The following is a 14866-nucleotide window of genomic DNA, read 5'->3' as shown; positions in this document are numbered from 1 at the left end:
CTGCTGTTTGGCTTTTAAAAGTGATTTTATCTTTTTATCCATGGAAACTGCTGCACCAGAACAGGCAAAAGCTATCCCCTTCTCCCCCCCCCCCAAAAAAAAATCAGCAAGTCTTGGTTGAAGGTGTGACTCTCTTGTGGAGATATATTTCTTGGATCCTAGTCAGAATTAGTTGCGTGCATTTATTTAACTTTCATTTATTTATAAGACCTCTGAGACAAATACTCCTTTTGAAAGTTTATATTGTTTATTATATTATAATGAATATGGTCTTATTCTGGTTTGCTTATCACTATTTAAAAGATGTGTCTTGCATAGTTGCACCAAAATTAACATTATGGTTGACAGAATACATTATTAATCATAACTTATAGCCAGTTTCTAGCCAAAACAAAACCCTGTGTCATCTCTGGCCTGTTGTTCACTTACCCAAATGTCCACCAGTTGTTCTGTTGTACCCTTTAAGAATGTGTGTTTGTTTTTTGATGGGTTTATAGCAAGATATAAAGTGCACTAAGATATATAAGATATGTAATTTGTGGTTGTACATTTGTGCAGCTTTGGTGAACTCACAGATCAAGTCCATATTTCTAGACTTTAATCTGACTCTTGCATATCTTAGGTAGAAGTGGTCAAGTGCCTTTTATTTATTCCTTGTAAATATTCTCTTCCTAGGCTTTAATTCATGGATTAAATCGACATTACTACTCCATTACTATCAACTACAGGAAGAATGAACTAGAACAGAAGGCAAGTTTTGTTCCTAGAGTATTTTCAATTGTTCGGAGTATTTTATTTTTTTTAAAGTCATTGCAAATGGTTTAAACTGACACCATGCTCCAGTGTTGTGATCTGAATTTTGACTTACTGAAATCTTTTGTTGTCATTTCTGTCACTTTCTCCCCCTTTTATGTCATATAGATGCGTTGCCTCAACCAAATGAACCTCAGTTTGAACTCCATTGTAGAATATTGCAACTCTTCCAGAAGTCACTTGCATGTCTAACAAGTGAATGCTAAATAAGTTGTTAGTGATGATCAGTCTGTCTTAAAGTCGATAATTTAGAAACGTCTTTGTTTAAATTATGAGGAAAATATGGCTATTTTTGAAGCTACATATATCTGAAAGCTATCTTCTCTTTCTGTGGTCCTACTGATCTGTGTGTAGAGAATGAGGTATTCCCTAGGGTATAAAGATCGCAACCAGTATTTTGAATTGTCTCTGAAAGCAAACATACTGTGCAGTTGCTATAGTACAAATTGAATATACTTATGCCTTCCAGTACCTATAAAGATGGCAATGTAGAACGTTCTGCACCAGTTAAATATTCCAAAGAAATTTCCAGGACAGTCATATGTAAACTGCACTGCAATAATCGGCCCTCATGTTTATAAAGACATAAATGATAAGATCCTTGTTTCAAGGAAGCATAAATTTTGTATGATCCAGTTAGAATTTTCCCTTAAATTTTCTGGGGCAAGTTAATAATTTCCTCTAGCACACTATGCTTTTGTTTGGTTCCATTACAACTATGGAGATTGTCTGTGCTTCAAACGATACAGTAAAAATGTCATTGGAGAATTCTATGTACAGTAGGGCCCCGCTTTACAGCGTTCCACTAATACAGCGGTTGTGAATTGTATAAAGGCTCCGCTTTACAGTGCTTGTGCTTTTACAGTGTTTTTTTGCCGCCGGGTGCCATTTTGGTCAATGTAAGTCAATGGGATCTGCTTTACAGCGGTTTTTGCTTTACAGCAGGGGTCCGGAACATAACCCGCTGTATGAGCAGGACCCTACTGTACCAGTTTCCCCCTACTATTTTCTTTTCTAACTTACAAACTTTACTAATTTTCCCCCAGTGCAAAATCTTATGATACCTTCAATAGTTTCCACCTGGCTTGTTCATCATTGCTGCCCTGGGCTCCTGCTGGAGGAAGGGTGGGATATAAATCTAATAAATAAATAAAAATAAATAATCATTAGCAGTAGACGTTTTTGATGGAATCCAGTTGCTGCCCTTGCACTCAGCAGGAGGGCTTTTGATCCAATTAATGTCTCCACCCACAGAGGAGGAGGGGATTTTAGCAGATTCTCCCATCTATTCTAGAAAGTCCCCTAGCTCTCTGGAGTCACTTTTTTGGGGGGGGAGGTGCTAGGGGCTGCTGGATGGGGGAGGTGCCCTCTAGTGTTAGCAGAGCATCCACTGGTGTTCTCGCCTCAACACACTTTGAGCTGTATGTCTATCCAGGCAGATAAATCCAGGTCCAATCCACACTATATATAACTCATATCTTCTATTTTTTTCATGTAATCTTGAACAGCAACTAATAAATTCAGCAATAAAACACTTAATTGCACAGAGATGTTAAATAGTAGATTCACTTGAGCAAAGGTGGTAGAATGGATGTGTGGTGAAAAGAAAATGCACAGCCAAGCCCTCCAAGCTGTGGAGAACCAGGCCTGAGGGAAGATGTCTTCCTTCTGGAAAGAACCACCCCAAACACAAAACTAAAGACTCTTTCCAGGAGCAGCCAATTGAGGCATGATAACAGACAATCAGACCTAATCAGTTGCTAACAGATTTACTAAAGAGGATTCTACCTACCAGCTTCCAGGCAGTATTTTAATTAACATAATGCCTAGTTGGGGCAGAACAGCCGGATCAAACGCACAAGGGCACCAGCTAGATTCTACCCTTTGAGTCAACTTAATTCTTCCTCTGTTCAAATACCCTCCCACGCTACTTATTTTGTGGGGAGGAGCATAGAAATTAAAGTCAGTATTCAGGACATAACAGTTGAATAGTTTTCGTGAAAGCGATGCATTCAAACTGAATCTATCCTTCTTACTCAGAGCCAACTCTAAGGCTTGCAAGAACTACATGATAAATTATTTGCCACTTCTAAAAGCAGACAGAAAAACCATGCCCTGATATGCACAGGGAACATACTTGATGAAATGGGAGATTGTTGTGTTAGCATAGATGCTTGTGTAATAGACCTGCACTTTCAAGACATCAAGAAACTTATATTTGATCACATCTTGGCAAATCCTTCTTTCCTCTGCACATGCTGGAGTCTAGACCTTAGAACTAACCTGAGGAATTTTTTTCTTTGTTCGTTGCACTGCAAGGACTTTTGTAAAGGTGATAGCAATAATTGCCAAGTGTGACAAGAGAAGATTTTGGATTTGAGGCTCTTTCCATTAACATGTGCAGTCTTCACCTAGTGTGCAAGCATCCGTTTCAGTCCAATGTCCTTCTCTGCACATTCATGGCTTCATTCTCATGACTGAGAATAGGACCTCTGCAATTCTGACACCAATTATGTATTGGAAGCTGATAGTTTGGCAGAAGGCTTGAAACCACAAGATCACAAACTATTTTTAGCACTCAGTCAGGTCTTTACAAATCCCCCTGTGAGGGGGGGTTCAAATTTTACAATTATCTTATAGAACAAACAATTTCTATCTCGTTGGACGATCTCCAAGGGAATGGATACTCAATTCTGGGGTGAGGAGTCAACCAGCAGAATTAAAAAGTCATCTACAGTAGCCCCACTTAATTCAGACTTGACAACAGTGTTCTAAACACTTTCCATCACCACAGACTTTCCTTTCTCTTGCTGTTGGTTGCTACAGATCCTGATAGACATCAAATATCTGCATGATTTCTCATCTGTCCTACTAATGTTATTTACAATTCAGAGTTTATTGCATAGCTGTGTTTTATGTACAGGCCACAACTATTAATACCTGTTCTCTTGCCCTTAAACGCGGCCAACACTTCCACAGTCAGTAATACTTAACTGATTGGACCAACTCTGTTGACTTTTTCCCCCAGATGTTGCTCAATTTACATAAGAAGAGTTGGATGGAAGGTTTAACCCTTCAAGACTACAGTGAACACTGCAAACTCAATGAAACAGTAGTGAAGGAAATGCTGGAATTAGCAAAGAACTATAACAAGGTACCATGTTATGCCTTTGCCTGAGCAGTTGCTGTGATATAAGGGTTGTCCAGATGATAGTCAATGTGTGCCCCCAATCCACATGTGCTACTGGGATAGCTGTTCATCCTTCAGAAAAATGAAAATGAAAGTACTTAGCACTGGAATTGGGGACACACCCAACCAAGAAAATGAGAAGAAACAAACTAGCTGAAATGACATTTTTGAAAATTAAAAGTGTCTTACAAATGGACATGAATTATTTTAGAACGGAGCTAGCCCTAACGCTCCAGGCATCTGTTTATTTTAAAGCTAGGGGAATGCTCCTGTACAGAAGTACACAACAAAGAAGACCTTCTAGTATAAAGATGGTGTAAGCTTAGAGTAGGAAAAGGGCTTACCACATCAGAAGCACTTGAGTAAGATCCAGTGACACTTGTATATTCTTTGTTACTCATGTTGCATTCGTCCCTCCTCCATCTCCCCTTCTGTCAAAATTTAGGCCCCTGCTCTTAAAGTGTCTCTATTTTTGTGTCACTCTGAAGGATCATGTATGTTGTTACTGCTATAGATGTAAAAACTACACCTCAGACCGCTTCCAGTAGCAAAGAAAGCACTGTCTGCAGGGAGGGGGAAGGAAATGTGGACCTGTTGTCATAACACACATGACTTGGTGCCATTCTGGAATCACTGAAGTTAGCTTCCTTTTCCATTGGATATGTAGTGCTTAAAGTGATGCTGTAGCTTCAGCATCAGTGTTATAAAAGAACCTTTAATTTTGGAGGAGCTCCTGATTTAATAAGATCTCAAACGCTAACCTTTTCTGCATATCCTTCACAGGCTGTGGAAGAAGAAGATAAGATGACACCTGAACAGCTGGCAATAAAAAATGTTGGCAAGCAGGTGAGGTGTAATGAATTATACTGACGTGAAATAACATGTTTTGTGTGTTTTTGTTTAGTCACATGCTGATGATTTTTCTTTCTCCTTAACTCCTTACAAATGGTGCACTTACTTTCACTGAAACCAATTATTTGAAGTCTTTGACTTAAGATAGTCTCAATAGGGGTGGGGCAAAAAATAGTCATTTGGCATCTGCCACCGTTTCATTTGGTACATTTTTATGCCTAAATAAACCATCTGGCATCTTAGCCTTAAACACAGTGGGTTTTCACTAGTATTCCTGCACTTGAGCAGAAAAGCCAAGAGAGCAAGAATATCCCTATAAAATCCAGCTATCAGCACAAAAAATACAGCCATTACCAATACATAAAGTCCATAAGCAGCCTGGTTTTCCTTTGGGTCACAGGACAGTAATTTGGGATTGTTACTATAAGATCTGCACTTCAACCAAAGACCCACTGAACTTGTTCCATCTGTCATAAAGAGTTGAAAACTCCCTGAAAGTAAGAGATGGTGTAATATTGTGGCCATTATAAGGATCTTTGAACATTATCAAGTGCTATGCAAATACTCAGTTTTGGGTCCCATGACCATGAGTTTCAGGGCACAGAATGTGTATCCAGGAATGTCTAGGACTGGGTGAGTTGGAAGATCAAATGTACTCTTTTTGTGTCTTGACCAAATACGGCCATTTTGTTGAAGGGAAAAACTAAAGGATTGCAATACTCCAGAATGTTGGTGGGTTTAAAAAAGGGGGGGGGAATCCCAAACGCTTTTCCTTGAAGAAAGAGGCAGTACTTATTTTTACTTTTGGTTGAATCCAGTGCTGGGCAAATAGCTTTCCACTTGCACAACAGGACTTCCCTTCCTCTCCTCCCCCCATGCCCTCAAAATCTGCTTTGTAGGGACCCCCAAACTTCTAAGGAGATTCTGAGGGGACATGGGGAGGCAGGGCCAGTACCAAGCATGACTGGGCCCTTGGGCACCAGCCTGCCCCAGGCCCATAGCGCTCACCCACATGTCCCACCTATCTTTCCTGTTGTCTTGAATGCTGTGCACACTGTGTGCGCATGGCTGCCATCAACCAAGGTGGTGCCAGGGGCTTTCCTGAGGGGCTAGTGCCACTGCTGCCATCTTGGTTGATGATATGGATGAGTGCTATGCTAAATGTGCACATGCCTGCCATCCACTAAGATGGCTGCAGGGGCATGAGCCCCTTAGGGAAGTCTCCACCACCATCTTGGTGGATGGCAGGTATGTGTGTGCAGTGCACACAACATTCAAGACAACAGAAAAGGTAGGTGGGGCATGCAAACGGGCATTGCAGGCCTGAGGTTGGTATGGGGGGGCCTGGGAGCTCACTGTCTGCGATCTGCGGCAAGGTCAGGAGTTGACACTGCTACGGATCGTGGAACAGGAGCACTACCCTCCCATCCTAAGGAGGGGCCCTTCAGGGGCCCCTCTGGGCCATAGAGGCCCTTGGCCAGGGCCTGACCTGGCTGCCTTCTGGCACTGGCCCTGCAAGGAGGGGCTACAAACGGGCGGGAAGGAAAAGGAAGTACCATTGTGCAGATGGAAGTCTGATGCACAAACAGAACTACAGCACTGGAACACAACACTATACTTCTAAATAATTATGGACATAGAACAGAAGATGTTATCTTCTTGCTACCTAGTGTCATAAAATATTGGAGTGTCCAAGCAAAGAGTGTGGGGAAATCCACCTTAATATACTGTACTAAAAATGCAGGGTAGAGTCCATTAATGAGAATAAATGAAGTTGAGGGAGAATGGACTAGTTATCTCACCCACAGATCCCATATTATCTTTCATCTTGCTTGAGCTATTTTGGATGCATGCGGTTCTTTCCAGCCTTTAAATTCCCAGATGGCTTGGGGCCAGATTAACAGAAGAATTGCCTTCTCCCTAACACACCTGCTTAGACCTTGTTTGGAGGCTTTTCTCCAGGTTCCCTTGCCTAATGAGGATTGGTGGGCGGCTACTAAGGAGAGGCTGTTGTAATGGTGGCACCCCCCCCCTATGGAATGTTCTCCAGGAAAGCTTGCCTGGCACTGAGGTCTGTAAGGCCTCTGAGGAAGACTTCTTGTTGTCCCCGGCGTCTTAACTGCAGTCTCGTGGGCGCTTCAGATTTTGGACGTTTCCCTTTACTGGGTTTTATTCTGGCTTTAATGGTTTAAATCGCTTTGGCTGTTATCTAGGCCAATGTGAGTTGTTCTGCTGGGCCTTTTGCCTTTGTGATTTGTTTTATTTGGATTTTTAGTGTGAATTGTATTTGTGCTTCGTTGTTTACTTAAACTGCCCAGAGTACTTGGTTGGATGGGCCATATACAAAAGTAATAAGTAAAATTCTCCTGAAAGTTTCAACTTGGGACAATAGGAAGAACTATTGAGAAGAACTGGTCTTGTTCTGACAATGTTTGATGCTGGGGGAAAAAAGAGGGTTCAGAAAAATACCCTAGGCTGCAATTTAATACATAACTACTAGGAATTAAACTCCGTTGGGTTTAATTAGACTTATTCCCAGGTAAGTGTGTATTGGATTGCAGCTTAGTATGTGTTTGAGATCAATCATAGGGTTACTTATTTGTCAGTTTTTTGTTGGAAAGCAGAACTAAGCTTGGCAGAAGAAGAATCCTCCTTTCTCCAAAGCTCCTTCGTGGAGTCGAATTAAACAGTCCAAGAGTGGACAGAAATAATGTTTAATTCAGTAGCACACTATGGGTGTGCTACTTGTTTGCAAATCAAAATTTTCTAAAAAGAGCATTTTAGCATCAGGGTTTTTTTTTTACTTCAATGTTTCCCCCCCTATCTGTATTTTATGGTTTGTTTTCATTTATTTAATTGGAAAGCACTTTTGTTTTGAGTGAGGATATCTTAAAATAACATGGGATGAAGTCCCAGTTCCATTGGAAGCAAATGGCAAAGCTCCCATTGATGTCAATGGAGCCCAGATTTCATTAATAAACTTGATAAATGAATAAGAAAGAGAGAGTGTTGTTATAATGGATTATTGAAAATCGCTAATTGTTTGTAATGTGCTGCATACCCAGATATTTAAATTTTCTTTTTTGCTAGGGTAATAATACAACATGTTTTACAATGCAATCCTATACATGTCTACTTAGAAGTAAGTCCCATTGAGTTCAGTGGGTCTTACTCCTAAGTAAGTGGGTATAGGATTGCAACTGTAATCTGATACAGTTGGCTAATGAACAAGGGTGGAACTACCTTTGACAGCAGGACCGGATTATTTTCCCCAACAGTGTTTCTTTGTTTCTTTGTTGTTTTTAATGAAAAGCAGTCTTGGAGGATACAACAAGATGGGGGTGTGGGGGAGGGGCAGCTTCCTTCTCTGAAGAAGGGAAAGCACTTTGGGGAGGGGTATGATTTTGAATGGACAAATTATAGGAAAGAAAAGTGTAACGCAGTCTGTTCTCTTCCAGCCACTCTTCCCAGTCTTGATTGCATCCTCTGAGGCTGTTTTACATTTTTTTTTTTGCGGGGGGGGGGGCGGGAAACAAAACCCTGCTTACTTGGCTATGACTATTCTCATGCTGATCCTTGTGATTCCATAGTGCCAACTAGCAGGATCAACATGGGAAGCATAGTCTGCAGTGGCAAATATTGTAGCAGCAGGACCCTGTAGTAACTCAGCACCACCACTTCTGATTTAACACTACTACCATAAAACAACCACAAGGGGGAACTGCTATGTTTGAACAGGCTTTGAATGGGTGCCCTTTAAAATAGAAAAGCAGCACTGTGCAAATGGCACAGTACTGTAATTTTAGGGCATTGTGTGTGACTCAAAACAGGTGTAGACAGTGATTGTTCATGTTTTTGGAGCCCTGTACACATGCACTGTTTCTAATATTGTATTTTTAATGCTTGTAACCCACACTGGGACCTCATGGAGATGGGCGGATAAGAAAACTAATAAATAATAATACTCCATGATCAAGAATCCCATGTGCATTCCAGCATCCTCACAGAGCTTTCAGTTCAGTGTTGGTTTCCCTATTTACCTGGATTTCTTTGCATACAGAGAGCTGCTCGTGCCTCTGCAATGAATGGGAAAGCTATTGAAAGTGCAGGGAGCTACATCATTGCCTTCTGCCTTTATGGGCACAAGAATCTCCCACCAGTCTCGGGATATTAATGAAAAGTGAAGTATATCTAGCTTATTGTTGGTTCCTGCATTTGTTCAAAATGCCGCTTTCATGGTAGCAACAGATTTAGGCTGCAATCCAATACGTGTCTACTCAGAAATAAGCTCCATTGTGTTCAATGGGACTTACTCCAGGTAACTGTTTATTGATTTGCAGCCCTAGTTCATATAACACTGTGCAGCCTCACTCTGCATAACAGCTAATGGTTCCACCAAGATTTTTATTACAAACTACATCAAATAGCTTGCATAAGAGAACCTCAAGATTTAATTATTGACCGCATCTGTTCTGCCATCAAACAGAAACTCAGAACAATTATTTGCCAATGTGATGTTCCAATAACGTCTATGCATGATAATTTTCTACTTGTATTTTAGGACCCCAAACGTCATTTAGAAGAACATGTGGATGTGCTGATGACTTGCAACATCGTCCAGTGTTTAGCAGCTATGTTGGATACTGTTGTATTTAAATAATGATTTGCTTGTAAATGCTGTTTCCAGTCTCTAATCATCCATTATTTCAAGCACTGAAACTAAGATATATTTGGATGTCAGTGACATCATTTGCAGTCTAAGAGCATCACTCTCAACACCTTTTCATCTCAGTTGTGCAATTTCTTTGGATATGTTTATATGTCAGGATCCTTACGAATTCCAGAGCAGTTCCAGAACTGAGTTTAAAATGTGGGTTTTTTTCTTTTCATTTTAATATTTAGAAGAAAACCAGCAAATTGATTATTGCTCTGTAGTTTTTTTATGTAACCTACTTAGTGTTCTACTAGTGTTATTCATGAACTGTGGAGGGTCTGTTGTTGACAATGCTGTAAAAAGTTCAACAAGCAGAGAAATATATTTCAATAAGTTGACAAAATATGGATTCCTTTGGCATGGTTTTTTTTAGTAAGTATCTCTTCTCTGCATAGGAAGCACTAATACAGAGTTGTTGCTTTTGGTGTGGGTAAGGACTAAGCCCCAGAAATATTTAAAAGAGCTTTGCTCAGCCTTGAGATACTATAGAAAGCTTCTAAGTACTTCTCAGCAATGAGTTTGTTTCTATCCCCCACCCCACCGATTAGAGCTTTTCAGATCAGAAGGATGTGGCTTCCAGACAGACTTGAGACTGTGTATGCAGCCTTTGACCACAGATCAGGTCTGTTCACCTTATTGCAAAATGACTGAATTGCCTCTGCAATGCACTAATAAAAAAACCTGAAAAGTGGTGATAGCTGGCATTAATTTCGTTTTTCAAGAATTTATATGAATTAATTTGAGCAGTAGTTTTGGGCAAGCAGGGGAGGAGCATTTTTACTGCAGCTAGCTTGGACATCTTTATGGGATGAATCCCTGAAAGGGGGGGAAGCAAGATATTGAAAAGAAGCATGCCAAACCATCAAATGCTATGTAAACAATTAATCCTGCTAAAATCCTGATAGGCTAATCATGAAACTGGCTCAAGCTTCCTGGTATAGATGGTTTAAATTAGGATGAGCTTTCTGTATATTTCACAACCGCTCTGCAATATGCAGAATTCAGCATCTCAAAGACTTCAGTCCCTTTTTTTTCTTTCCAGTTTTTTTCCTTGCTCTTATGACTGCAAAAAGCCTTGAAAGCTTATGGGCAATGCCTGGTAAAAAATCTCGGAAGGCAATGAAAAAGTGTAGTGTACACAATCCCAGGGTAACAAACCTATTAAAAATAAACTTGTCATAAAATATAGAAATCTTCGTCAACTCATTCTGTAAATACAATTACAAATGTATGCTGAGACGTCAAAATCACAAACATGCCTTCACAAATTATTTTGGGCATTTTTTTATTTGTTAAAAGAAACTGAAAAATACACATTTACAATGATATCTTAAGGGGGAAATCAAACAAGTATTTAAAACATAAGTAAAGAGGAAACCATCAAGACTCACTTAAGAGAGGCTTGTAACTGAAAATAAAGTTTTGTAAAATGAAGTTTTGCTATAATCAATTCAACAGTGAATAAAATAAGACAAATTTACCAATACAAAATTCCATTTGTCCGGTTTTTTCACTCTTAGATAATATGTAAGTTTAGCCATTATAGGAGATGTCCACTTCTTAAAAATTTGGGCACTTCAGTATTTAGCATACAAGGTTCTAGCAGCTATTATCATATATGCTGTCTATGTATTGTCTCGAATACGCATCAGCAAAATACAATCTTTAGCTTTCTGTTTGGGTTAAAAATAATTTATTCTTACAGGAAGATACTAGGTGAGAGCTGAGCAGGATTTCCAGTAGTCTGAGGGCGAGACTTCAACACCCCAGTTTTTATATCTCATCTAGACTACTTGAATCAGAATAAATAATGTAAAATAAGCAAATACTCAAACTTTATGCAGGTTGTAGAACTTGCGCTACTTAGGCATAACTTTTTATACTCTTTTCTTCTCTTTTTAAGAAATACACACAGCCCTGAAGATGCAAAGGATTTTTAATTTAATTGGAGGCTGCAGGTGAAGAGGACCATTCAGTCTGGTGGCTCTTCCTTCTTCCTCTGTTAGACAGTAGGCTTCCATTATGGGAAGCTGTCAGTGTTCAGATTCCCCAGTTCCAACCTAGTACTAGATAAGGTACCTTGGAGTCAGTGTACTTCTGGGAAATATTTTCCAGAAGGAAGAAGCTCATCTATGGGCTTCAGCTGTCTTGCAGGAAGTTATGGGATTATTAACCTTGAATTGAAAGTATGTGAATCTTTTTAAATGTAATCATTTGGCCTGCTTTTGACAACTGGATAGAATTGTTGCCATTTCTAACCATTGTTATCCAAGATATCTCCTGGCATGCATAGCTTTGGAAAGCATTTGTCATCTTTCAGAACTGCCAAATTTCCTTATTAAAAATGTTAATTATGTCTCTACTAATGTACACTTGTTGAACAACCTCATTGCAATTTGCATTTAATGCCCTTTACAAGCATGCCTCATTATTTATTACATTTATATCTTGTCTTTCCTCAAAGGAGTTCAAGTTGGTAAACATGCACCCCCTTTCATACTATCCTCCTAACAACTATCCTGTACGGTAGATTAGACTGGGAATGTGTAACTGATCCAAGGTCACCCAGTGAACCTCATGATTCGGGATTTAGAGAGTAATAATAAAGCAAATGAATGCTGAAATTTCCTTTTAACAGTCACTGTTGTCACCTGCAATTAATACCTATTTATTTATTTATTAAACTTGTATACCGCCCCATAGCTGAAGCTCTCTGGGCGGTTTACAATAACTAAAAACAAATACAATTTAAAATACATCTTTTAAAAACAATTTAAAACACAATTTAAAAATTTAAAACAATATAGAACACATGCTAAAATGCCTGGGAGAAGAGGAAAATCTTGACCTGGCGCCAAAAAGATAACAGTGTTGGTGCCAGACGCACCTCGTCATGAGTATCATTCCATAATTTGGGGGCCACCACTGAGAAGGCCCTTTCCCTTGTTGCCATTCTCTGAGCTTCCCTCGGAGTAGGCAACCGGAGGAGCGCCTTTGATCTTGAACGTAGTGTACGGGTAGGTTCATATCGGGAGAGGCGTTCCATCAGGTATTGTGGTCCCAAGCCTTATAAGGCATTATAGGTCAATACCAGCACCTTGAATCGAGCTCGGAAACATACAGGCAGCCAATGCAAGCGGGCCAGAATCGGTTTTATATGTTTGGACCGTCTCGTCCCTGTTACCAATCTGGCCGCTGCATTTTGCACAAGCTGCAGTTTCTGAACCGTCTTCAAAGGCAGCCCCACGTAGAGTGCATTGCAGTAATCTTGCTTGCTTGCTGCTGCTGCTCGGCTACTACTACCACCACCCTCTCCCTGTTGGACTCCTGTGCTGCAGGTTGCCACGCCTTGCAGAACCGGGCCCCAGGTACTCAGCCAGCTGTGGCTGATTTCTTCCACCTGTCCCTTCTCTGGAGGGGATACATAAGCTGCATATCAGTATGCAGGAAGAATATAGATAATGATATATGCTGTTCAACTAGGTAATATTGCCAATAATACTACCACCAATACAATACTACAATTTCTAAACCGAATAGCCACATTTTGGAGATATGGTTGAGGACAGTGACTCCCACTCCTCCCTGCACTTTGTTTTCAGCCTCCAAGCATGTACCAACTTTTCCAGCGCTGTATTGCCCACTCACATCCAGGACAGAGCTAAGAGGCAACTTTTGTTAGGGATATTTTATGCTGCAAGCGGGAGTACCGTGCATGAGAGCAACCCATCTCAATTGTGTCTCTGCACACCTGTGATTACACCCTCTTACACACACCCATGTATCATGGCGATGGTTTTATATGCCAAAGGGACCATTCAAGGCCTTAGGCTTTCTTAGTTTCATCCATCAAACAGCAGACTGTGCGCTTAATCACAAATTGCTCTTGAAAGACCACTCTGTTTTGAAACAGTTTATCCTCAATGCACATCGGTCAGTGTGCTAATACATGTGTCAAAGCCTGCAGATGTGTTTATTTTAAAAAGTGATCTTAATAACTGCTGAAGTCCTTGTGACCTATAAAAGAGAAAAATACAAAACACTACTCGGTTTCAACTTAAACTTAATGCTATCCATAACAGTTCTCTTGGGCTTTGCTGAATCTCTTCCACCCCCTTCCTCACCCCACTCTGGTAATGAGCCAACTTGAGTTCAATGGGCCTTACTCCCAGATAAAGGTGCATAAGACTGCAGCCGCATTAGAAGAATGAGCTGCATATATGACTCTTTTAAAGATAGGGCTATGGTCTAAAGGCTCATCTTTCAGCATCTGTGCTCAAGCTTAGCAGACCTAGGTCTGTGTAATGAGGAGATGGGCAACAATTTTCTGTTCAGGGATAAATTCCATTGTGGCAATCTGTTAGGCCACAATAAAGCAGTAGGGGAGAGATGGAGACCAATTTTCTAGATTAACCAGTCCAGAATAAAGACCACCCTGTTCGTTTGCAATACGGATATATTGGATTAGAATTCCCAGTGCTATGTGAGTCTATTCAGAGGTATGACTCAAGCAGCTTGATGGCACAATTCTCAAATAAGTATACATAGGGAGTGGGTTTAAAGTCCTACAGCAGACCAGTGTATCAGTCTTCCCCAACCTGGGACCCTCCAGATGTTTTGGACTAAAACTCCTATCAACCCCATGCAGTACAGTCATGATATCTGCGACTGATGGGAGTTGTAGCCTGAAACATCTGGAGGGCACCAGGTTGGGGAAGGTTTCAGTACATTTATTGGTCTCGAAAGCAAGTGAAAGTAATTCCTTTCTGACTTTAGTGTGAGATATATTGGGGGTATGCAGTGACCACAAGATTCACCTTGTATCCCCTGTCTTTAACATGTGGAACCAGCCTGATCTGTTTCAATTCATTTTTGGCGTTTGAATCTGATCTGTTAAACCCAAAGCCCTGTTTCATCCCTGTTGACTATATTGTGTGTGTGTGTGTGTGTACTGCCTTCAAGTCGATTCCAACGTATGGCGACCCTATGAATAGGGTTTTCATGAGGCTGAGAGGCAGTGACTGGCCCAAGGTCACCCAGTGAGCTTCATGGCTATGTGGGGATTCAAACCCTGGTCTCCCAGGTCCCTTTTTTTCCTTTTCCATTGGTGGATGTTACCAATTTGTAGTGGGAAAATAAAATAAAAAAATGTTTCCTGTTCTAGTTTTTTTGTGTCTGAAAACCAGATGCATGAGGAAAGGTGTCTTGGATAAGAAACCTGCCAAACTTCAGACAAATAGGTCCAAGGCCTATCATGCTAAAAAACTGGAAACAGCAGATTTTTCTCACCACCCTGT

The 14866-nt window shown here is 40.5% G+C and overlaps 1 protein-coding gene across 1 annotated transcript in view; it reads left to right on the top strand.

Annotated features, from left to right (window-relative positions):
* The window catches only part of PSMD14 (proteasome 26S subunit, non-ATPase 14), a 76315-nt gene extending 64384 nt beyond the window's left edge, over positions 1-11931 (top strand). The window contains exons 9-12 of the mRNA XM_061608648.1: positions 676-750; positions 3842-3967; positions 4787-4849; positions 9417-11931. Coding sequence (XP_061464632.1) covers positions 676-750; positions 3842-3967; positions 4787-4849; positions 9417-9515 — 363 coding nt within the window. The 3' untranslated portion in view covers positions 9516-11931. The remainder of the gene's footprint in view (positions 1-675; positions 751-3841; positions 3968-4786; positions 4850-9416) is intronic.
* The last annotated feature ends 2935 nt before the right edge of the window (positions 11932-14866 follow it).

This window comes from Rhineura floridana, chromosome 2 (assembly GCF_030035675.1).
Source record: "Rhineura floridana isolate rRhiFlo1 chromosome 2, rRhiFlo1.hap2, whole genome shotgun sequence".
In the NCBI taxonomy this organism is placed as follows: Eukaryota; Metazoa; Chordata; class Lepidosauria; order Squamata; family Rhineuridae; genus Rhineura; species Rhineura floridana.
The sequence above is the reverse complement of the archived record's forward strand: the minus strand, read 5'-3'. Positions and strand labels throughout refer to the sequence as shown.